Here is a 25,299-nt window from a genome sequence, read left to right on the forward strand (position 1 = left end):
ACCTGAGAAATATATACATATGGGCACCAGGCAACTAGAACGAAACAACTTCAGCCAATACTCTGTCTCAGAAAACTACAGCTAACAGAGCTGCTCGTGTTGTAGTTGCAACTGTCACTGATTACTTCCATTTATATAGCATCTTCAATCCAACAGACTGATTCATTTGACTCATTTCTGAAATAGTCATTCCTGAGCTGCAGTTATTTAACAGCCCAGCATGCATCAGACACTCAGCCCAATTCAAACTATGGAAAGTGTTCAGACAGAGCCTTTGACTTCCTATTAAAAACAACAAAACAATCAGATTCTCCTTTTCCTATGTTTTTTGCAGCATTGGATCTCTTTAGTCAGATTCTCATGAAGTATAATTAAGAGACCTAGCGACTGGTCTCCCCTGGAGAGCTATTGTACCACGCTGTCTCTCAGCCCCATGCAGTACCTGTCCTGCAAGCTTGGCTCTTATTTCTACACTAACAGTGTAGAAAAAGAAAGCCCTGCCACTTGCCCAGAGTAGGACAAGGAAGACTAAGGCTGAGGAAGAAAGACTGTGGAGAGAGGAGAGCAGACTCTGGCACACTGGGAAAACTTAAAGCAAAGAAGTGGACCTCTGAGAAATTTTTGAATCTGCAGGTTAAACATGGCATACTAATTGCTATTCAGTTCCTTACATTACCTAGAGGATTTCAAGTTCATGAGTAAAGGAGTTCATTTCAAAGGCTGAAAGGATACTGCTACTTCCTCGTTACTCTTCCACTTGGAGTAACAAATAAGACGAGAATATCAAGAGGTATAAAGATGAGAAAACATTTATCTGAGTATAAAGCTGAATTATTCCCTGTGGATTAGGGGTAACATACCGGTATCTCCTTTTGCAAAAAGTACTATAAGAGGTCCGTGAGGACAGAGTTGGTATCACATCCAAAAAGAGTACACCAGTTCCCAGCTGTACTATTTTGGGATCTAGCTCAATACAGGAGGGGGAAAAAAAAATAGCCCAAAGAGCTGCTAACAAGCCTCAGTACCTTGGTGTTCCACCAATATTGACCTGGACCCGCTCTATTTACCTTGGAGCATATGACCAGTAATACCACCAATTGCTGCATTAGTATACATTTGCTACTATAAGGCAGTAAGAGAACTAAAACACTCTTTTGACTTGAAAACGTTCTATTTAATTTATACAAATAACGACTAAATAGAAAAAGTAGATTAAAACAAAATAGTTATTTTTCTGGCAGAGTTTAAATGCATATTATATAGCTTAGAAGAAATAAAATGCATTTTCCCCACAGCATTCATGACCTAAAATTCTACTCCAGTCCTCCATTGCTTTCCTTTTCTAGATCAGTAAGATACTAGTACACAATGTCATGTGGGTAATGGCTATATATATGTTCCGTATTTGAACTGAAAATATGTTACAGACCACACACCTACAAATGTGAAGCACTTAAAATGTGACTATCGAGTTGTAATATGGTAATACAGAACACAATTTATGTTTCAGGTTATACTGTGTTACAAAAACATCTGTGTAAGAAATCATGAAAGAGGCCACATAAAAATAAGCTTTAACTTTATGCACTTATTTTACAGTTTAAAAAACTGGCAAGTGCACTAGTAATAAATAATTTGCAAGTTTTGTATAAACGAGAAATTCCTAATGTTCAGCATTATTGTAAACATCAGTACACATGTAAAATGCAGCTAAAATCTGACAGTTACATTTTCAGTTTACCAAATTCATTTCCTATTATTCAGGCATAGATCAATGTAGTATACAGCCAATCATATTTTTGGCAAGTCATGTCTTTAAAATTAACAGTGACAGTGCAAGTAAGGAATGCAAAGAATTCCTAGTGCAATAAAGAGAAGCACAGGCAATATTGCTGATTAAAATTTACCACTTCCATGTGTTCGTCCTGGGAGTGATTAGGAGAATTAAAAAAAAAAAAAAAAGAAAAGAAAAGAAAAAGAGGCAAAAAAAAGCTATTCAAAGCCATTGTTTAATGCCCTGATCTTGTCTTAGGATTTCTCTGTCTTCCTTCAGGCCACTACCTTTGCAACAGTACATCCAGCGTGAGTCTTTATAGCTTGACCATTTGTGAAATGCCCATTGTAGTCACTGAGCAAAGTTCATATGGTTCCAATGTCTCCCAAACAGATGGCTAGGTAAGAACTTCTGCCTCTATAAGAAGCCACATGGGGACCAATTATATAACTTGTCTGGCCAGACTACTTCTCAACCAGACAAATGCCTTCCTCTCAGGAGAGCACCATGAGAAGGTCAACAGTCAGCTTTCAGTTTATCTAAGGAATTATCAATTTTGGTCAAAGTCTTTTTGATTCGCAGGGCTGTTAGTCTTGCTGATGGATTTTGATACCAGCATTCTTTCATCAACTTGGCAAGAGATGTTAGTGTCTAGGAAAAGAATAAAACACACATATAAGCACACAAATCACAAGTCAAAAAGAACTAGACTGTGTTAAGCACTAACGCAATTTTTTATTGCCTTATTAATACTCATATTTTCAGAGCCTACACGAAGGTTTACTGCTGTCTATTTGGGTCCTTGTATGTTTTCAAATACATAAGTTTGAAGTGTTGAAAAATGATTGTGATTCAAGAGAATAAGTAACTAGACAATTGCTGACTGCAATGTCAAACTAGCATAAGTCTAAAACATTCAAAACTTGTTTTTTAAATTAAGAAAACACTCTGCAGAATCTCTTTTCAATGAAGTTGATTCCTGTGATATCAATGTAGAAAGCCAAAGAAGGTATAGGTATTTTCTAGCTGTGATTTCAGCGCATCCAGTGCGGCTTCATACATCTGGGATTCACAGCTGGCTGGCATGGTAGTGCAGGTCATGGCTCTGAAACCAAACCCTTACATATGGGACATTTAGTCATTGCTGGCCACGGCCGGTCATGCAGATTCAAAGAAACCTCTACAGTTTCAGCAATAAGGAACAAAACAGCTGGTCAAGCTGGAGAACATGAACTTTTTCTGAAGAAAAATAATCTTATACTTTAGGATCAGCTTTTCAAAAAGAACAATAGTCCTTTATAACGTAGGCAGGAAAGAGATCAAAGTTTTGTTATACACCTGCATGCTTACGATCCACAGAAAGACCTATACAGGTTACCTTTCCCTTAGAGAAATCTCTCCTTGGAGAGAGAATAATAAAATAGAGAGATCAGCTTGAAAATAATTGCTATTAATTCATGCTACTAACGGGCCAATCTATGAATTGCTCAGATTTAATAATCAAAAGGTTGACAGTTGTGTTTTCTTCCTTTCTTCTCCAACATAAAGCTCCACACCAGCATGCTTCTGAAATCTGTACAGGTAATGGTCCTGGGCAAGTACCATGGAGATCTTTTCAACTGCAAGTGATAACTGACAACAGCTCGCACAAGTTTATTTCAGAAACATAAAAATAAAAATGAAAAGGTCAGCCTTGTATCTTTTGCACACTATACATATGTACATCCACTTACTGGGTCTGAGAACCACCTATTGGGAATGTTCGGCCTTTGTTGATCTACGCAGACCACTTTTCTCATGTCTTCAAAACTGGGATCATTTGGAACCAGATCATAAAACGGTGGTTTATAGTCTTCTACAATACCTAGTGAGATGCAAACAAGAGACACATTATTTAATGACTAAATGAAACAGTGTTTCTGCCCAGAGAAAAGGAACACATGATCTACACTGAGAAGCACAGAAATCTTTCAGAAGTGAACACCACAGTGTCAAGCAGCCATTAAAAACAGCATAGTACTTACTACCATACGCACAGCTTTTCCTATCCAAAATGTTAATTAACTGGTGCCTATTACAATTCTGCAAAGCAAGAATTATATCCATTTTACAGATGTTTGAACAGAAGCAACAGGAAAAATTGACTTGCCAAAATGCCAAGGAGTACAGTTGTGGTAGTGCACGATCAAAACTCTGTTTTTGCCAACAGAAATACTCATACTGAATCACATGTCCTACATTAACGTAGTCAGAGAATAGCGATGAGCATTAACAGAACAGAAAATACAAAGATTGTTTATGAAATGTTAACAACCTAATAGAACAGTTTATGCCACCCAAATAACTCAAAACATTAAGGGTACCCCTTCTTTGTACAGTAATATTGTACAGCATGATTTCTCCACACCTTTCTGCTTTTAGCAGTTAGCCTCAGATTTCCGTTTTCAGCACACACTTGCTCTTACTGACTCCTCTTGCATCTTTTAGAATGCACAGAGGTTTCCTGACTCCCAGAACACTGGGATTTCTGCTAAGAAAACACAAAAATGGATGTCTGCATTGTTTTAATAGTCTTATCACATACTTTGCTCAGTTCTGTGATTCATGAGAGATTCCAATAAGGATGCCAGCATCTACAGACCCTCACACTGGTGCTTCAAATGAAATTATTTCTTATTAGAACAGTAAAACACCTAAGGTAACTGGCATCACATAACATCACAGAGCCAAACATCTGAAAGCCTGCGGCACCCAATATCTGAGCGTACTTTCCAAGACTTAGCTTTGAAAAAATGCGGAAACAAAGAGTTAACGTATGCGCTCTCACAGCTTGTCACCCAGCTTACACAAAACTGGCAGGCTATAAAGCCTTTTGCCTACTCACTAAGGCATGTATGCAGCATTGCTATTTCATCAGTGCATTGATCATAAGTGATCTAGGGAGCCCAACTTTCTCAGGAAGCACATTTAAAAATTAGCGTTCAAAGATAGCATGGAGAAATATGGCACTCTGTACAGTAGAGACATGGGCAGAACATACTAATCTTAAAACTGCTTTTTAGCAGAATGGTGGCTGTCCTACAGTCAGGCAGGCACACAAGGAATTCAGGACAGTTTTTAATGCTCGGAATATGCTGAAGTAGAAAAGAGCTTCTCAGAAACTTTACTACAGCGTCTAGGACTCAGTTTTCTTGTTCTATCAGAAATGGGGATCAAAATCCCATAGATTTTCTGTAAAGATCTGTAAATCCCTGACAGTAAAGACTAGACAAACAGACCAATGGTCTTCAGCAAATTACAACTCACTTAGGAAATCATTTTACAGTAGGGCAGTTCAAAGATCTGGCTACCCAAGCAAGTTACCATAACAAAGTAAGAGACTGCAAGGTTTGCCTTGTAGTACTCCGATATGGATGCAGAAAGACAGACTGTACTACATGCCGCATAAGGAAGTACCTTAAGTTTTTAAGCAATTCATAATTGCCTATACTGAACGTCACCTATAGGGCTGAGCTCTGTTTTTATACTCTTCCTGCCTCCTCCCAGGACACAAATAAGTTATCTGTGAGAACTCAAGAATACAAAGATCTCGTGCATCCGTATTATCTCAAACTAAAGTATGGACAAAGTAGTAATTTTGCACCACTGAAATGCAAAACTTCAGAGCTATACCATTACGAAATAAACAGGTGAACTTTATCGCTAAAGACAAAGGCTGGCTATATTTTAATTTACTATTTTCCATGTGATCTTTGCAACGCATAGGTTATATAGGTGGATATTTCACACAAGACATATTATAATCATAAGTATGAAATGAACTTGGTCTAGCCTTTACTCTAATAGAATTATTCTAGTGTACTCTGAGCTACCGCAGTCAAACATCACAGACCCTGTGGGATTCACTGTTGGCCCTGCAACAGCTTTGCAGCTCTGCCAGCAATGCACTGTAACCTCTAGCCCACACTACTCCCAACAAAATTGTCAGTCTGAACTATTACATGCTTCCCTTTCCCACTTCCAGAGGAAAGAAAACAAGCCCCCTGCTACAGGAGAGACCCTGAACTCATGCATCGCAACCTAGAGTTTGCCACTTTCCAGATAGAAATACAGTCTGTTCTAAATTACAAGAGTCACCTTAAAACTTTTTCCTGGGTAGCCAGCTCAGTGCTAATCAAATGAATTAGCACTCACTCATACAATAGCATTTTTTCCCATCTTTATTCCGTGTCACTTTAATGCCAGCTTGCCTTATGCATACATGAATATACTGCTGGAGTGATGTAGTATCTACACAACTACATTTGGCAGCAGACACAGCTTTGCAGATATAATGTTCATCACATGGCAGTTGTGGTTTTGAACAATAACCATCTTTCAGCTTGTTGTGTTACCCTTAATAATCAAGAAAATCACAACATTGAAAATAATAATGGAGATTCACAAGTAACAGAACTCAAGAAAGTGTCAAATGCAAGGTGAACAAAGACACTGAGGCACTGCACGCTAAGAAGGGAACATTCAAAAAGCAGCAAACAAGCATTCTGCAGGGAACAAGCACTGCTCTGTTTAGATAGAGTACAATATTGATTCTAGGGGCTTAAGTCATATTTTCAAGCACTGGGAGAAATGCTGAGGAGCCATGGCTGCAGCACAAAGATAACACACAAGTACTCCTGGTTGTGGGAGTTTCCCAATAGTTTTCCCAGTAATTCCCAAGAAGTTTCCCAATAATTTTCCTCCTTATATTCATCCACAAGAACAGAAGAGTATTAAAAAAAATTCACTGTGTCACCTAGAGGACCATTAGAGGAGGAGAGACACACACACAGAGAGAGAGAGAGAGACACAGAGAGAGAGAGAGAGACACAGAGAGAGAGAGAGAGACACAGAGAGAGAGAGAGAGACACAGAGAGAGAGAGAGAGACACAGAGAGAGAGAGAGAGACACAGAGAGAGAGAGAGAGACACAGAGAGAGAGAGAGAGACACAGAGAGAGAGAGAGAGACACAGAGAGAGAGAGAGAGACACAGAGAGAGAGAGAGAGACACAGAGAGAGAGAGAGAGAGACACAGAGAGAGAGAGAGAGACACAGAGAGAGAGAGAGAGAGACACAGAGAGAGAGAGAGAGAGACACAGAGACACACTAGTCAGATTAGAACAATTTAAGAGTTTCCATGGACTGAAATACTAAAACAAGCTGATTCATTGACTTTGCATTTCTGTTCTATAAATGGTAGATAAGCATCCATCAGAATGGTAAAAGATTCATAGCATATGCAAATGAAAAGTGCCTCTTGCTTATCTGACATACGTTACTGCCCAGTTTGCATGAGCATGCTACCTTGACCTCAGCATACTCATTCCAAGTGCCAAAGTCTTATTACAAATCAAACGGGGTTATCTGACTGACCACCTGACGAAGTAAAGATTTCCACAGAGCTAGCTACTCAGATTTCTGAAAGAAAACACTTACTCCTAAGTGCTCATTTCAAACCAGTGCAAGAAAGAGGAATTAGTTATAAAAACAGCCAGAAATACAGCAGATAACTGGAAATAAGTACTGTTAAGTTACTATCAGTCGTCTTAGACTTAAGATTTTGACACGATCAAGCTAACTTTAAAATGCGGTAGCCGTATTACTATTATAAGTGTTGCCATGGTGGCACTGAGCTCAATGAACTAAACTACTGAAGCATAGACTGCAAACCTACCAAGGAAGATAAGTAAAAGCTTATCTTGGTTATGCTGCCAGCAGAGTCTAAGCTTACTAGGTTAAAATTAGCTCAGATAAGTCTTCTGTGAACTGCAGTTACTGCAGCAATGGCTATATATCAAAATTTCAGCATGAGGAGATTTAAATAACATGTATCCTTCCATAGAATTTTCATTTTGAGTGGTAAATGCATACGACTTTTACTCTTACTTAAAAAGTGGAGGAGGGAGAAAAAAGAAAGAAAAAAGGATTACCATGAAGGATTACCAGCCTCCAGAACGCAACTGTGGCAAAGCAGATTTCAGACAAACTACTCAAAACCCACCCAAGACTAGCAATAAAAAACAAACACATCAAAAGTTTCATCATCATGTAGGCTGACTACTACGTTCAAGTAGAAAATATTCTACATGGTGCCTGCATACAAGTACTCATGCCTTCATCGCTGGTCCTATCACCCTTAGCTATGAAGGGCATCCCTTGGAAGGCAACACTGAGGAACACAGGTGGTCCCATCCCCAGCCTTGGTTTCTATTCTTGTCACAGGAAGTATTACCTATTACACAGTAAATTAATTACCTCTCATCCAGCAATTCCATCATTATGGCAGCTAGTAACCTACAGGGCTCAGAGACTGCTGAGAGAGGCAAAATGCAGAACATAAAACCAAACATAACTTCATTGTTACAGCTCAAATTCTCAAGGCACTGACATGAACTGCAACCCAGAGGTCTCCAAATATTGCAAAATACGATCACCAAGTCTCCATAACTGCCTACATCATACATTTGCCAACAGAGTACATCATAAAAATAACACCACACATTCACAAGTTTTTCTTCCCTTCTCTAATTAACCACATACACTTTCACATGAGGTCATTATCACACTTCATGATTCAGCTGCTGTATATCCTGGAATCAAAATTCCGTCTGCTCCTTTTATTGCATACCTCTCTTAGTAGCTTCTTCCACAGGGAGAAGAGAAACAAGGCAAGATCAGGAGCTTGGCCCTGACCACCCCACAGGCAGTCTATGGAAGGTCCCTTCCGCTACAGTCAATCCTGCAACTCCAGCCAGGCTCCAGAGAGGCAGGATTTGTTCACTATGGCACCTGTACTATGGCACTCCCCCTCAACAGCTGTCCAGCAGCACAGTTACCCTGCTCTCTTGATCTCAAAGGAGAACTCTTTCGGGATCTCTTCAGAGCTATCAGCGAAACCTCCCAGGCTTTTAAGATGGCTTAGTTAGCCAGATGATTCTACCTGCTGCATTTTGCTGGGAAATTCTCCTGGGACTGAGGGGCTGACCCAAACACCTGTCTTCTCTATGATACATAAAAGGTGCTCTAAAAAAATTGACTTGGAGATAGCAAAGTTGGAATCTCTGCAAATAGAACGGCTGCCCTCCGGGGCCTTGTCATAACAAATCTCACAGCATTTGTGGAGATTGCTAGCTGCCTGAAGGCTGCTGCATCAAGAATTACCCTGGACAAGGGAGCAACGCTTTGTTATTCACAATTTAGTTATTTCAGTCACTGATGGATAACAGCTGCAGTAAAAGCTTCATTTTTAGAAAAAAATCCCATATTTTAATGGAAGTAATGATATTTACTTGTTTGCTTCTAAAGCTGCTGCACCTGCTGCCTTTCCTCTCTTCCCCTGGAGTCTGGTGTCACACTGTTTGGACAAAACTTCTGCTGGGGACAGGAACAGAGGGGAGATAATGCATGGAAGGGGGGGGGGAACACACACACACACCACAAAAAAACCCAAAACCACAAACACCCAAAAACCCCACCAAGACAAATACCTTAACTTCCTCTGGACTTTCAGCCAGGCTCTGTTACTCTGCATTATCTACCATGAATCTTCACTGTCATATATTCCAGAATCTAAATAATACGTAAGTGCTTTACTGCATACCTCTTCTAGTAACTTCTTCCTTGGGGAGAGGAGAAAAGAGAGACTGCAAGCTCAGCCCCCAGCCACCCCGTGGGAAGTCTATGGCAGCTCCCTTCTGCTCCTACAGTCATACCTTGCTACAACCTACGCCTCTTTCCACTCACTGTTTCCTTGTATCACAGTATACGCTCCCATCTCTGTCCATTTCTAACACACACGCTCTAGTTCCTACTTTGGCTTTTGGAAGGAGCTTCCTGAGAACACAATGCTAGATATTCCTATCATTTCCTCCAACATCTTCCCTCAAATTCTCACTCGCAATAATTCCTACAGGAAACTGTTAATTCTTTAGTTTCTGAGTTACTTGGTCTACTGCCTTTCATTCTGCTCTTTCCTCTGTATTTCACCCTGGGATCCTAAGCTGGCAGACACCATCCACTAGCACGGGCCCTATCTGCACTGCGAGGTTCTGATCCACAATGAGATCTCAGAGGTACTGCAGCAACACAAATAACAAGTCACCTTTTTCTGAAGATGAAGAAAACCATTATCTCTCGTCAGTTACAGAATTCCAGTTTTGGCTTTAGCTGGAATACGATCAGACACAAAGCAAATAAGTGTGTAGGAAAATTTAGAGTTTCCTCAGAATTAAACACATCACAATTAACAACTTTAATTTTATAACATTCATGTCATTTTCCCCATGTCGTTAAGAAAGCATTCAAAATCCTCAGGTTTGGCTCTTAAGTCGCACACATTTTCCACAATACTTCAACAAATCTATTCCTCAGGGATCTTTCTCATTGTTACTACCAGTGTCTGCAGACATGCCTGAAGAATATCTTCAGTTCTGCCTATCCTTTTGCGCCCAGAGAACAGCACCTGAGGTTCAAAGAAGTCAGAGAGGATTCCTGGATTGGCAAGGACAAGAAAGCACACCAACAGATAACCAGCTTAAGGATTCTTAAGTTCAGGCCCTCTTGCCAATGAAACATAATGCAACGTTGCTCACTCCAAAAAGAAGAATTTCACTAGCACTTTTTCCAATAGAATTGGACGTCTTTGACCAAGTCCTGCTTTGTGAGTATGTTTAACTTGGTAAGAAAAACCATCCCTGAATTCTTATCACCTCAGTCCTTACTTTCTACATATTCTCCTTTTTGGTTCCTTAGGTTTTGTCATGTGAAACAGACACCTAAAAGTTATACTCACCGTGGTTTAATGGCACAATGGAAAACTTGAGAGACTTGATGGGCTAACGTTTTAACCGATTTTAACACTTTAACTGATGATTTACTATGATTTAATTATTTCTTATCATTATTTAGGATTTAGTAAGGGATTCTTTCTTCTCTGCCATAACTTAAGTGACAATAATACTTGACCTCTGTATCCAACATACTAACTGTTTCAAAATGTGCAAAGTGTCAGGAAAGGAAACATTCTGGAAGTCCAATATTTTATTGCACATCCTATGCATTTCAGTGACAGATGCTTTGCAGTGAATTATCATTTGCTTACCTCCTTCTAAAAAAGGAAGAAAGGAGTCCGAAATACTTACCGTTGCTAACCATGCGTCTAGCGACTTCCCAAAGGACCAGCCCGAAAGCCCAGATATCGACCCTTTTATAAGAGTCGAAGCAGTCTGCCTGGATAGTTTCATCCAAGACTTCTGGAGCCATGTAGCGCTTGGTACCCACACGGGGATTGTTCCCCACATCCAACTGATTCGTGCTTTGGGAGTGCATAACTGCAAGGCCTAAATGACAAAGAAACACAGTTAAATCTCCTTTCAAACTATAGCAGCGTGCATACTTTTAAAGTTACATGTGAGCGATGACACCCACCAGACAGTTTCTTAAAAAGAAGGAACTAATAAAGTCCAACTGTCCAAAGACCAACTAGGTCAGCTTTTCATACTAGCAATCAAAAACAGCCACTGTGTCCATAGACTTAGACCAATTATCTCCAAAGGGATTACCATTAAGCATGTTATTGCACGGTTGTAAAGTGTTGTCATTATAGGAACTAAGTGTTTTGCAGCCACTGGATGTCACCAGCGCTCTAGGCACGTATATACAGAAGGCCAAGCATCTGTTACTTGGAAGAAAACAATTTCACCCTGCATTCAGATTTATTTATAGAACTTTTGGGTAGGCGGATATATCCGAACAGTGGGGAAAAGAGAAGAAAAACACTGCATGATGGATATACACAAGTTAAAAAATAAAGCTGGAAAATAAAAAACACCATATTTGCAGTTGCTTGAAAAATAAACATCCTCAAAGTGATTTGAAATGAGTCAGTCAAAACCACTCTACCTGGTTTCTACTAATTACCAAACATTTAAGCAAAGAACATTATGTGAGGGACTAAATTACTGTAAATTTGGAAACGCACAAAGTACTCATTTTACCATGGTAAACAGTCAGCACTGCAAATTGAACAGCAACAGGTGCATGACATAACTAAGCAATAGAAGAGACAGACTCTCCCTGATCTCCTCACCAACTCTTGTAAGAATAACATATACTACTTACGTTTAACACGAGTTTATTTTAGATGAAACTTTTAAAAGCTTTTACTTCAGTCCAAAACACTAATATATCTCCAAATCAGTAATGTTTCTTCTTTGCAAAAAAAGAGTCCATATGTCACAGAAATAACAATTTGGAAAACGTTTTCCTGCAATTTAAGTGCACTTCAAGTAATTTCAAGCTGCTAAGACAATGTTCATGGCAACTCGAGAAAGATACCATCTAACCAATCCCATCCGAGAAGATAATTTGGAAAGCCTTCTCTATATTCATCCTCAGTGTATATTATACCTTGCATCCTGGGAACAGCGATTAGAAAACAAATTTCTTAAAAAATTTTAAACACAAAGACTTTGGAGAAGCTTTTGACAAAAAAAACATAACACGATGTAAACTGGGCAAAACAGATTCAGTGGATTGACAGGCCAAAGGTTTAAGATTGAGGGATGCAAATCAGCATCTTCTACACTACAAACTAAGAAAGTGTTGCAATTAAGGTCAGGGGACAACAATGTTGTAATAGGGTTCCCAACATCGTGGCATCTGCACTGTTTAGCAGAGTTAGGAAGCAGATACTTAGGGAATCTCAAGGGAGCACAAGTGTTTGTCAGGGAAGTTGTTACCGTAAGATACTAACCTTTAAATTAAAAAAAAAAAAAAAAAAAAAAAGCACAGAGGTTTGACAGAGATACAAACTGATAAAACTTGCTGTTTTTTAGGAAGCTAAAATTCATCTACTATTTTAGATCACCACTGTGTTCTTTAATACATAGGAATATCTTCCAAACCAAAAACAGAACAAATGTGTTTTGCTAGCGTTCTTTGCACCTTCCTTACAAATACCAATGCGTGCTTCAAACTGACGCTCACCACTTGGGGAGTGAAGGAAGGGGAAGGAGGGAAGATGAGTGTTGGACTTGTGTTTAATTTTATTAAAGCTTTATTCTGCTGTTCTTTATAGCTGCTCTACCAAGACCTATTAGCACACATGTGAATTGCTTTAGAGAGTCAGTTAGCTATGAAGCAGAACTTTTCTGTCTAATAGCACTGACCAATTCAGGTCAGATTGATATCTGTCCTTGGACTTTAACACACAGTTTCTGCCCAAGTTCTGAGCAACTAGAGAGAACTTTTCTTTCGGCTTAACTAGAACATATTTAGAACAGCAGATTTTGAAATTGCAACGCTCTGGATTCTGCGGTTGCTATTCAAGATACTAGTTTTCAGCACACCTGCTAATGGACAAGCAGCCTATTTGTCACAAAAGTTCTTGCATTTGCTGCCACTCAGGAGGACTGGGACTGAAGGGCAACAAATATCAAGCTACACTGGTATTCTAGCAGAGAGGCATCCATCTGGACCAGGATGACAAAGACCACGCAACTCCCTTGTGTTCATTGTCTCACAGTTCAACCAAGGACATTGACTTCAAGAACAGCCCAGCTTTCCAGCATTTAAAAATTCATACCCCAAACAGTCAATGACAGGATACACATCAAAGCAATTCTATTCCTTTTAGTTTTCAGAATTACAACTCCTGTTCTTAAACGGTGCACTACAAGTCCAGAATACTGGCGTGGCCAACAGAATTGAAGTGCACCTTGGCACAGAGTAGCTGTACCGAGTCTTTCTAGCCAGCCTGTAAGGACCATTTTCTTAAATGGTGCTCTTCCGTTGAAAGAGAGGAGGCCAGGAAGACCCAGAACAACAAAGCTATACAGGCAAAAAAGGCATGAAAACATGAAAAAAGGCAGAAACAACTCCTCCTCTGGTAACATTTCTTTACAGATACGGAATGAATGAAGAATATGTCACAAATACATGCCCAAGGTTCTCGCATATAAAAACAGCTATTTTTACCATCATAAAAGTTAAGTGGGAAACATTTGTTGCTGTGCTGTCTTAGATGTAAACTCATACTTCTGAAGCCTCCAGATAAATGCAGTATATTCCGTTTTATTAGTGTGATGTCAATCAATGCCAGTATATCCAGCCCCCTTCTCAGTGAGGATTAGGAATTTATTTAAAAGCCATTCTCTAGAGTTTTGTATTTCCAACTTACAGTTCTTCCATTTTCTACTTAGGCTACTCCCTCTGCAAATTTAGATATACCATGCTTCAATGCACCAGGTGTGTTTTTATTTATTCCATGTGTGTATCTCATGTCCCTCAGGCAAAAGTGATGGGAACTATGCAGTGAAATTATTCTTGGGAAAGAAAAAAGCAAAACAAAAAACAAAACCACCCATCTCCCAATACATTTTTAGTTGGGTCAGTGATTCCTTACTATTTTTCTACTACCATTTTCTCCCTTGTCGGGCAGGGGACAGCAAAGTCAGGCACTCCCCCTCACACACATCTGAAAAGGTCAATTTGCTGCAACTGTACTGCAGCATCCTATCAGCTTGAAGTCTAAAACCAGCTGGTCAAGGAGCACTCAGTTTTGGACTCACTGAATTAACTGAAAACTCCCACTTATTTCAACAGTGCAGTACAGAAGCTTCAGGAGTCAAAGACTCGAGCTGGATGGACAACGCTGAGACCTACAGGGCTTGGAACAGAGATCTCAGTTCTTGAGACTAGAAACTGAAGGATATATGTTATTTCAGAAGTGAACTGAACCGTAACAACTGCCCTCTTCTGAAATCCATGGATGAAATACAATGAGAACCTGAGAACAAGCCCAAAATATGAAATCTGTTTTGAACTCTGATGTTACAGGACACCTTTGCAGGAGCAGCAGTGGCATCTGTAAGGTTTTAAGTGCCCTCTGCCAGCTGTCATAAACCATCAGGGTAACTGCAGATAACTTCAAGCAACCTTTAAAAAACTTTAAAAGTAACCTTAAGATTATCCCATACGTTTGATTACTGGAGGAACGTACACAGTGTTTTAGCAGCAAACTGAACTCACCTAAATCTGCTATGCAGCATTGTCCATTTTTCTTAACAAGGATATTTTTGCTCTTCAAGTCCCGATGAGAAATGGCAGGCTTTCCCTGGGTTCCAAATATCTCTATGTGCAAATGTGCAAGACCACTAGCTATAGACAGTACTATTCGTAGACAGCTGACAGTGTCCAGGGTAGTGAGCTGTAGATAGTCATACAGAGATCCCATTTCATGATAGTGGGTAATTAACCACAGCTGGGTGCTAGAGTTTCTGGAAGTCATATCAGATGCAATAAAACCTAAAAAAGGTAGGGAAGAAGAGAAAAGGAAAAACCACAAAATAAGATGACAGAGCTCAGTCTCTCCCAAGACATGAATCAATACCACTAGGCCCCCCCCTCTTGTAATTTAAAATTCAATGCAAGTGAAACTTGTCCTCTGTTATACTATAGTGAAAACAGACAAGATACGTTTTAGAGGTCTAATTCAAGTTTATTCACAAAATGTATTGATGTATTTGGCCAGTCACACCAAACAAGTGTTTGTTAGGACCACACACTTTCAAAAAAACTTTTTTGTTTTTGGTGTTTTTGCTTTTTAGCATAAAGTATAGCTACATCCCAGTGAAGGACTTGGAGGGCAGAGAGGACAAAAGCTCCCAGTTAAAGACAAGAGTGCCACATCGTAGCACATCTGCTGCTGTCCACTCAACAGGATTACACCGAAGAGAAGCAATACCTCAAATAGGCAAGTCATAAGTAATCCCTACTATATTTAAGCACAAGCAGCAGCCAGCGCTGGCTACTGAGGAAAGGGTTAAACGTGTTTCAGATAAGCTTCACATCTCCATATGCACGCACTATACACTGTGCCAGCTTCACTTCTACTTTCAAGGTAAGTCTCTCTGGAGTACTTCAACAACCATTCTGACGTGTCAAAAGCTGGCTGTCCCTATAGGAAATGTCACACCCTTCTGATCAAATATAGATAGAAAAAAGTGTATCTGGCCACAGTAACAACATGCTCTCCAATGACCTCCAATTGCCTAGAAGGCCACATGAGGATTATGGCAGCCTGGTAAATCAGAAGACCTCAGACTGCTCTACGCACCAAATGCCTCATCATCTTAACTGCCCACCAGCTAGCAATGGATCCATAGGATATGAAAACTGGCAGATGGCCAAGGAGAGCTTGGCAGCACCAGATTAGCATAGCTTCTTCACCAAAAACAAAAACGCGCGCAAAAAAAATTCATTCTTCTATTCCAAATACTGGGCAGTTCAACTAATATGCAAATTACTTCTGTGGTAAAGCAAGGCAGAGCACCTCTAGCGCATCATAGCTAGATTTCACCATCTGTTTCCAGACGGGAACAGAGAAGAATCTCTTTTCGATGCTGAGGAACTGCTCTCAAAAAAGTGGTGTCTTAAAACCAAACCTAAAAACCTAACATTAAAGGAACTACTCCTGAATTTACTGTGTATAATGATACTCTTGACCTCAGTGGCTTTAGCTGGGAAGCAACAAAAGGTATATTCCCAAGTTAGAGGAACAAATCATGTTTAAGAGCCCGCATGTGACATCTGTCAAAAAGAACACCCACTACTTGCTCTCCTAGTAGTGGGATTTCTCTGCAATATATGACTCTCTTGTAATATATGATATTGTTTAATATTGCATCTAAAAAAATTCTAGAAAACAGCCAACAAATTTGACAGTTATCAAGACAGACCAAACACACACACGGACATGAGAAACGTGTAATAGAATTTCTGCCAAGTTGCTTGCTCTCTTGGGAGAGAGAGTTCAATAATTCACATTTCAGGAGGCCACCTAATTTTTGTAGTAACAAAAGAACTGCTTCAGGAAGCGTTAGGCAAACATCTAGGAGAGCGTGCTATAGAGCCGAAGAATATTCCCAGAGAGAAAAACAAGAAGCCTAAGTAACTTGTTTTATTTGAGTCAGTTTTATGGGCAAGGTAACGTGAGCAAACAGGCCATTGCTGTCATTTTTAAGGGTGGCACACCAGTGAAAAAATGTCATGTCTACCAGGAATCAAAACAGCTACTAAAACTTCAGCCATGGTTCGCAAGATAAGAGAGCCCTTTTTCAGGCTCTCAGAACTGACCACAGAGGGGCACGGGATAGAGAAAATCCAAAATCATTAAGTACTTTCATATTTGGGGAGGAAAATGAGATCTGTCATAAAGGGCAACTATAATTGAAGCTTAAACACCAAACGACACTTACTAGCTTGAACCAAGCTTTGAGCAGAACAGCTGATTCAAACAGAAGAAACTAACGGACTCATACTACAGTTTACTCAGGCACATAGAAAGATTTCAAATATTGAAATCTTATTATAAACACCTCCCTATTCTTCTTCCCCTCATCTCTCCCATTTCTTCCCCTCATTTCTCCCAGGTAAATTAAAGTTATATCAAAACTAGATCCACTGCCAAATCCTCTGCTTAGCCCCCAAGCTACGCTGTCACAGAAGCTGCAAGGCCGAATTCTTTTGCATGGGGATTTGTGGCATCTCCTTTCTTCTTTATGCGCTGTGCTGCCGACAATTGATAAATCGGATTGATTGCTTCTTGCTAGACTATTTCTACGTAAGGGCAACGGATCATTGCTGTTGTGACTCTTTCCCCAACTACAGAGCTCAGATTTCAGCACCTTCCCACAAGTCTCTTCCCCCTCTGAATCCCCTTCAACCATTTATCACAGACACAAGAACCAAACCTTGAAGAGTGCAAGATACCTGGCAACTGCGCAGTACTTTGCAAGTGAACTGCTCAGTCTTATGTGATTTACAGTAGAAAAAAAATAAATATTGTTGTTCTACTTACCTAAAATATTTTCATGCCGCAGCAATACAGTGTTGTACAATTCAGTTTCCCTGAACCAGGATTTTTCATCCCGAGAAGAAAAGATCTTCACAGCAACATTTTCTCCTTGCCACTGACCCCTCCAAACCTCTCCGTAACGACCCTTTCCTGGAGAGGGGAAGGAAGGGGGGGAAGACGGTAAAACTTTTGAACCAACAATCTTCATAGGGCCAGATTAGCTAACACGATGGAATTCAATGCAGCCCAAGTAAAGGCACTAAAATCAGTATGTGGCACTGTCCTATATTTTACATAGCAAAACTAACATGACGATATGCAAACACATGTAGCCGTTAACCCAAGCCAGTTTCTAATAACAGCATGAGCTTACTCCTAGGGTGCATTCATACACATGTGTACACACGCATGAAATACCATTGATGTAGCTATTGTACAGTGTACAAGGCTATGGGAGACATGTAAAATTTTTTTCTCCTATAATCCCACCTATTTGCTTCTAATGTTTTCAAAAATTCATTCTTTGCAATGATAATTCCTTTCTTTGCTTAGAAAGAAAAGAACCACTTTACACACAACTCCTTGAGGCAGGGTTACCTCAAACTCAAGATGCCTGCAAAAACCAACCAATGAGCAGAGATGAACAGTAACTGGAGACAGTTCCTCTCTAACGCGTCTGCTCTCCCGCCCCTCCTAAAACAAAAAAACTCAAAACAGTTATGGCCCAAACACCATACTGACGTACTTCCACCACCACTGCAGACTCTCCTGACCACCTGACTTTCCCGCTGTGCTTCACCACCCCTTAAGTTTTCCCTGTCTGTTTAGACAGCAGGCTCTGAAAGCACGGGTCGCTCCTCCTCCACGCTGGCGCAGCATGCAGAGTGTTCGTCCTGGGCAGGCCTAATTACCCCACCACCAGCAAAGCGGGCGCAGTTGCAGCTCACGCAACTTGGACAACATATTTCCGGTCAGTGTACATAATACAGATATATCTACGAATCCTGAAGCTAGGAGGACAGAAACGATATAAATGCTGGGGATACAGCTGGGGATAACAGCCTTTACTTTTTTCCTGTATCATCAGCCCTCGCAAAAACGATCAGCATAGCCAGACATGTAACATACAGAATGCTGATTAAAGAACAAAACAAACAAAAAACCTCACCCTTAGATGGGGGCCAGGATACGTTTTCTGCATGCCAACCTTTTACCCAAATAGCTTAGAACAACATATAACATTTTTAAGTGCCCAACATCAAAGAAATATCCTGGACAAGGCACACCAGAAAAATTTGTAATTACTACTTCCATCACAGTCTAAACGATTGCCTCAATTTTCATGCAATGTGTTCTGTTGTCTGTGACAACTATAAATATCTGACTTCTGTCTTCCATTGCTCTGCTCTTCAGGAGGCATGTATGAATCAGCAGCAGGTGTAATCGAATGAAAAGGAGTACCCGGCATTGATGCGTTAATGCTGTCACCTAGAAGAGACTTCCTGTGCGAGAACTTTCATCTAGTTCTGCTATACGGGCTAAAATAGACAGTCTCTCGGAAACAGCGCCAGCCAGAGCTAACTTAGGAGCAGGCATAATTCCAGAGAGACCCACACATTCACATGCACACACAGACAGAGATGTCTCTATACTGCAGACGAGAACCCTCCTGATATCATCATATGTATCATATCCAACAGTTTCTGATGAAGAGAAATTGCAGAACATCAGAAGAAACACACTTGGATTTAACACAAGCGTAAACACTTGTGCCTACTCAGTACGTACTGTAGCCAGAAGCGAAGGAACACTGGTGAAACACAGGTCTGGCCCCTACGAACTCACAGCAAGTCACCTGTTTTAGTTTGGGGCCCAATTTAGCACCCTGAAGAGTTAAAACTTCTAGCAATTTACAGGAAACTTAACTGCACTGGGTTCAAATCATTGAAGGAGCAGCATAAAATACATTTAAAACAGTTTTCCTAATCGAATCAATTATGCCTCTACCCACCTCTTTAATGCCAGTATAGCATGCTGGCTCAAAGCCTCTGTCTCAGGATAGCTTTGACACAAGTGCTTCCTAAAATTAGTAAATTCAAATTTAACACTATTCAATTAGCAATCCTCAATTTCATTTTCTGACTACTTGAAAATTCAGATGTCCATTTTTCAAATGAATTGAACCCAAGTTTTCTTAATACAGGCAACTGCAGCTTTCAAAATCACTCTCAAACCGTGGACAGATGGGGGATTTATCAGACATGGGGCTAAACATGACAAACAGTTTGGCTTTAGGAAACTGAATTTATTCTCCCCGCATCTGAGCCAATCCTCAAAACAGGGGGTTTCTAGTTGAACAAAATAAAGCAACTACCACAACTGAACGTCATTACGACGAACAAAATTATTTTACCTTGTTCTTCAAGCATGTATTGAAATTTTTGCTATCTCAGGACCGCAACAATAAAGGATGGTAAACAAAAAGGTGGGGTATTCCCCCTTTTTCCTATGATTTTGAACTGTGCTCGTCACTTGACAAAGATAAACACTAAGACAAAAAAATTCCTCATTTTTCCTCTTTATAAGAGGGGGGGGGAAAATATTTTAAAACTTAAAATAATTTAAAACTTAACAAGAGAATCTAGAAACACTACAATTACTGAAGAAAATAATATTTACTTTTTCCAGTTTGTGTTTTAAGTTCAAAAGCAAAAACATTAGCAGCTAGCATTTTCCAGCAACGAGGAATTCATCAGCACTTAAAACCCATCTCTTACTGAAGGAAATACTATATATGCTTTCCGTTTTTATATCTTTAACGTGCAATGTGCACTACCATCAGCTCTATGCTAATGTAACTTTTTTTATTTTTAAATCTATTGCTTGCATCCAAAATCCCTGTCAGCAAGGAACATTATCTACAAGTTTATCTATACGAGTATTAGCACGATGTGATAAAGTAAACAGAACAAGACACTGCAGATGCAGATATTTGCTGAAGAGAATGTAATGGACCCTTAAATTTAGGCGAAGTGCTGCAAAAAACCAAAAGCCCAAAGCAGTTTTGGGGAAGGATTACCAGGGGGCTTTTCCACTCTTGGGGGAGAGAAGAGCAGCAACAGTACATCATAGCCTGCACAGTCCCAAGGCAACAGTGCAGAGCAAGCAAGCTACCAGAGATGCCAAAGAGAGGCAGAAACGAGCATCACTGAGCTGCTAGCCAGTGCTCTGTATTAAAAAAATAAATAAAATAAATAAAAAAAGATTCAGTCCCATGGCACCCAGATACCAGCGCAACTTAAAAGTTGGAGCCTTCCTGGCGAAAGTCAGGCTTGCGAAATCTGTCTTCTGTATGGTCCCTAGTTGTCAGAACGTTCACCCAGGAATACAAGTCTCCCAATGTTAACTCCTTCTTCAGCCTGAGAGGATTTAAAACCTGCATCATCCATGTTCCCTTTCTAACGGCACAGAATCATGCCTTTTTTTAAAAGGCTAGTTTAGCTACTGAGCTTAATGCTTCAACTCCAGATATCTTAAATCCAAATGTTTTATTTCCAATTCTAAAGCTTTCTAATTCAACACCATTTAATTAACAAATATTTGTTTCATAGTTGGTTTGAAAACAAAGTGAGTTAGCTTTTCTAAAAAAACAAAAAAAACTAAAAAGTGCCCATTCAAACAGGCCTAGTTTGTGTTTTCTAACATCACCTCACTGAACAAAAAAAATCAACATTTTCAATGATAACAAAACACAGAGAATATTTACCCATTTTCTACATATATCGCAAATGATTTTTTTCACCTCACTTTCCAAAAGCTGTAACGCTCTGTAAGCTGAAGACTGAGAAGTTTCATGTATTATCTGAACAACTGAAGAAAAGAGTTGATCAGGACGGAAGACAAAACTTTCTCTGTGCATTTGCAACTAAGACCTGTCATTAGACATGTAAACAAGGCTTCTACTAACCTACACACTCTACAAGCGTGATCTGGCGAGCCACTGTTCTTTGCACCAAGAAAGGAAGTCCAGAGCCACTTCCAGATGTGCAGGAATGGTCCAGTAAATCCTGTTCAAAAGGAAAATCAGAAGTTCACAGCATGAGAAATTGCATTTTTTTTTCCTATTTAAATACATAAAGGTACAGGCTTCCACTTCTTCCCAGGATAGGTTAACTTAAAGCTTAATACTATTGGTGTCACCGTGGCACCAGCAATATCGATAGGCCACCCAGGATCAAGATCCTACTGTTACCACCACTGTACAGACGCAGAGAGAATTCTCTTCGCCAGATTTCGACTGTGTCAAAGAGCATGCCATATATAAGAGAGGGCAAAGGGAGATACAAGTTTCATACCACTTTCTATTGGAAATTTTATAAACGTGAAAAGAAAAAGCAAACCAAGTGTCATTTTATTTTCAGATTTTTTACTGTCTCTTATTTGGTGTTCCAAATAAGTTTTTTTTTTTTTTTTGAAATTAAAAGGAAGTAAACGACATTTGCTGCCTGTGAACCTTTGCGCTCACTTGCGGCATACCAGCTGTCCTCCACAACGAGATTCCAGCCACATCTATTTTTCAGCACTTTGCCATTCCCCCATTTAGCTTATGCCCTCGCAATTCTGCATCTGTGACCTATCTGAAATAGCTTGATATCAACTTTTCTTCAATATTTTCTATGCCTTGCACTAATTTGAGGCACCTCAATAAGGAATGAACTTAACATTCAAAAATATATGCTGTTTTTTCTGCTAATCATATAAGGATGAAGGGCTTAAATGTAGGAGAAATTTATACAAACTTTTCCCACTCTTCCAGTTACCTGTGGTTTCTTCTCATTAAAGACTACTAGAAGGGCAGAGGAACACAGATGTGGTTTTGCTAATTAGCACTAAGGTCATGTCCCAGCACTACTGGTCTGCAGGATCAAATATTCTCAAAGTCTGCTTTAAGAATCCCTGTGGACAAACGCGCACTCCTCAAAGCTCTCAAACAGACTCTTGAAACAGTCACAGCCAAAGAGTTTTAAGTGTAAATGGTAAGACCAACAATTCCTGCTATACAAGTTAAGTTTTCAACGCCTTTTAGATGTGGGCTACATATACATTTGTACTGGCCTGACCATTTAAGTTGATGATCGAGGTGTCAGTTTTGCTGAAAAAAATTACAGATAGATTCTTCTTTTGGATCTAGCTGAACCAAGAGGAAAGGTTACAGCTTGCACTTCATATGTCATCAAGCTCACAGCCACCTCCATGGAAGAGGTTAAATGCCCACTCAAGACAGTGATTCACATGAGCATTGTCTGCTCTACTTCAGTTTTTCCCGCTCACTTTCATTGAACAGCAGGTCTTGACCAGACAAGTCAGGAAACACCCCACAAGCACCTTCACTCAGCATATACGAGGGGCAAATAACCCCGGTAACGACAGAGCAGCTCGCTGAGCACCAGCACTGAAACTGCCCTTCTACAGAGCAGAAGGGCATCAGTCCAGAACACCTTTGTAATCTACAGTTTGCATTCATAAACTCTTTTCACCATCCCAAACAGTATATGATGTGTATGTGAGGGAAAGGCCTCACATCCTTCTCAAACAAGCTTTAATTTTAAGTATACATTTAAGGCCACTGATTTTAATAGGGCTGAAGATTTGCTTACCCTGCTTGGCTCACCTATTCCCACAGAAAACACTGGAAGTCTTCTCTAGTAAAACATAAAATATTTTCTCTACTGAAACACATTCCAGCAGATGGCAGCACTTGAACACCCCAAAATTCAACCTCTCAGAGAAAAGGTTTCTGTTTCTCAGAAAACTAAGACCTGAATGGAGGGGGTGGGTTTGCGAAGCAGTCCAGGCTGTGTCATGCCCATACAATCGTCCTTCGCTTCTGAAAGTCTGAGCATGGATTCATGACAGCTACGCACCCATGTAAAGCTAAGCTTCAGATACAACAGAGCAGAACTAAGGCTGTTCTAGCAATCTTCGTTTCCTTACTCCTGAACGCCCAACTTTGCTTTGACACAGCAAGTACCGCTCCACTGCCGAAATACAGTACGTAGTGCTATTTGAGATGTCCTGGTGTATCTTGCTGACCCCCAGATACCACTCCAGAGAAACACAGGGGTCCTGCAGGTTCTGTATCATATTTGTCAGCCCCATGCAGATGCCTTAATACCACAAGGCACCTTAATGGCACTAGTCACTTTTGTTTAAGCAATCAAATAAAAAAAAATAAAAATTAACTTAGTAAGAAGCAGTGAAGACAAACCCAATCATGCAATTTTCTACTGTTACAGAGGTCATCTGCAAAGTTGACTAGATTCTTCCATGATTTATTTGCAGTATGGCAACAACTGCTAGCTCTAGAAGTTCATTACCTTCAACAGGTAAGCAAAGGGGAGAAGAGGCATGCTTTGGTTAGGGCCAATTTCATACTCGTTAAACAGAAAACTGAGATAATTGGGGAATAACAGTTCAAGTATAGGCTCAGGAGGGATGGGGCTCTCTCTGCAGGCCTTTGTCCTCTTCTTCACTCCTCCCTCACTCCAGCCTATATCCAGTTCTGTCCTTTACACTCCTCTTCCTCCATTAGGCTTCCACTTCTGTCCGCGCTGGTTCCTAACTTCCTTCCCTTTCTACACTCTTCACATCCTGCCCGTTTCCCATCCCAACTCCTATTTCTGCTCTTGCCTTCAGTCCTATACAGTCAAGTCACACAGCCTCCTCCTCTGCCACACTAACAGGAGAAGCACCGCACCCCCTCCTTGTCCACCCTCGGCCCCGCAGCCAGCGCCACAGCACAGAGCAACCTTCGCTCTGGGAAGAAGCGTCCCCAGTCTCCTAGCAGAGCACACCGCAGCCCAACTAGCACACCGCATCTCTGAGGGAACGGAGGCACGTGCACATCTGCTAACATTTGAAAAAAATCAAGAGAGCAACAGAAGTCCAGTATGTCTGAGATGCATCAAGACTTTCTGCACATGCACTGCTAAAACAACCTGCATGCACACAAGAAGTCACTGATAGCGCAACACAACTGATCCACACAAACAGCAGTGGCCTTTGCCTGGGAGTGCTTGGTATCCAGACAAACAGCCAAAATCAGATAAAAAAAGAAAGAATACAGCTGGTGATGAGCAAAAGCGACAGCCTCCTGCAAAACTCAGTAAAATTGGCAGATATGCACTTGAGATCTTCAGCAAACTTCAGCTGCCAAGCAGAAAGCCCTCTTAGCACATGAACATATTTTTAAAATTGTAAGCTTTTAAACTGGCCCAAAATGGAGAATTCTGAGAAGAATGGCAACAAGCATATCTGTGGCACCACAGGGGTTTCCATGATACGTTTCAAGTCCCTGTCCCAAATTAGAACCTGTTTAAAAAACATAACTCAAGTAATTTATTGCCAAGCCCACTCAAAACGGCCAAACCATGCTAGACGAATATTCCCTCAAACAATTCAGTCTGTGACAGACAACAGGCACGAATAGTTTCCAAGACTATTCCAGCCTGGCACAACTATAAACAACTGCGAGTAGTTTTAAAATGAGCAAGGTGATAGGAGTATTACCTGTCTGGTCTAGCTGACAGAGGTAATTGATACTCCAGAAGCTTTTCCATGACAAATTTTT

General features: G+C 40.3%; 1 protein-coding gene across 11 annotated transcripts in view; it reads right to left on the reverse strand.

Moving 5' to 3' along the window:
• Nucleotides 1–1,152: 1,152 nt before the first annotated feature.
• The window catches only part of ACVR1 (activin A receptor type 1), a 69,635-nt gene continuing 45,488 nt past the window's right edge, over nt 1,153–25,299 (reverse strand). For all 11 annotated transcript variants that reach the window (XM_068949440.1, XM_068949445.1, XM_009666526.2 and 8 more), the window contains 6 exons: nt 21,637–21,736; nt 17,673–17,819; nt 14,843–15,118; nt 10,954–11,151; nt 3,508–3,638; nt 1,153–2,425 (listed from right to left, as the gene is read on the reverse strand). In XM_068949440.1, the coding sequence (XP_068805541.1) occupies nt 2,291–2,425; nt 3,508–3,638; nt 10,954–11,151; nt 14,843–15,118; nt 17,673–17,819; nt 21,637–21,736 (987 nt within the window). In that variant the 3' untranslated portion in view covers nt 1,153–2,290. The remainder of the gene's footprint in view (nt 2,426–3,507; nt 3,639–10,953; nt 11,152–14,842; nt 15,119–17,672; nt 17,820–21,636; nt 21,737–25,299) is intronic.

The sequence above is a fragment of the Struthio camelus genome, chromosome 6 (genome assembly GCF_040807025.1).
Source record: "Struthio camelus isolate bStrCam1 chromosome 6, bStrCam1.hap1, whole genome shotgun sequence".
In the NCBI taxonomy this organism is placed as follows: Eukaryota; Metazoa; Chordata; class Aves; order Struthioniformes; family Struthionidae; genus Struthio; species Struthio camelus.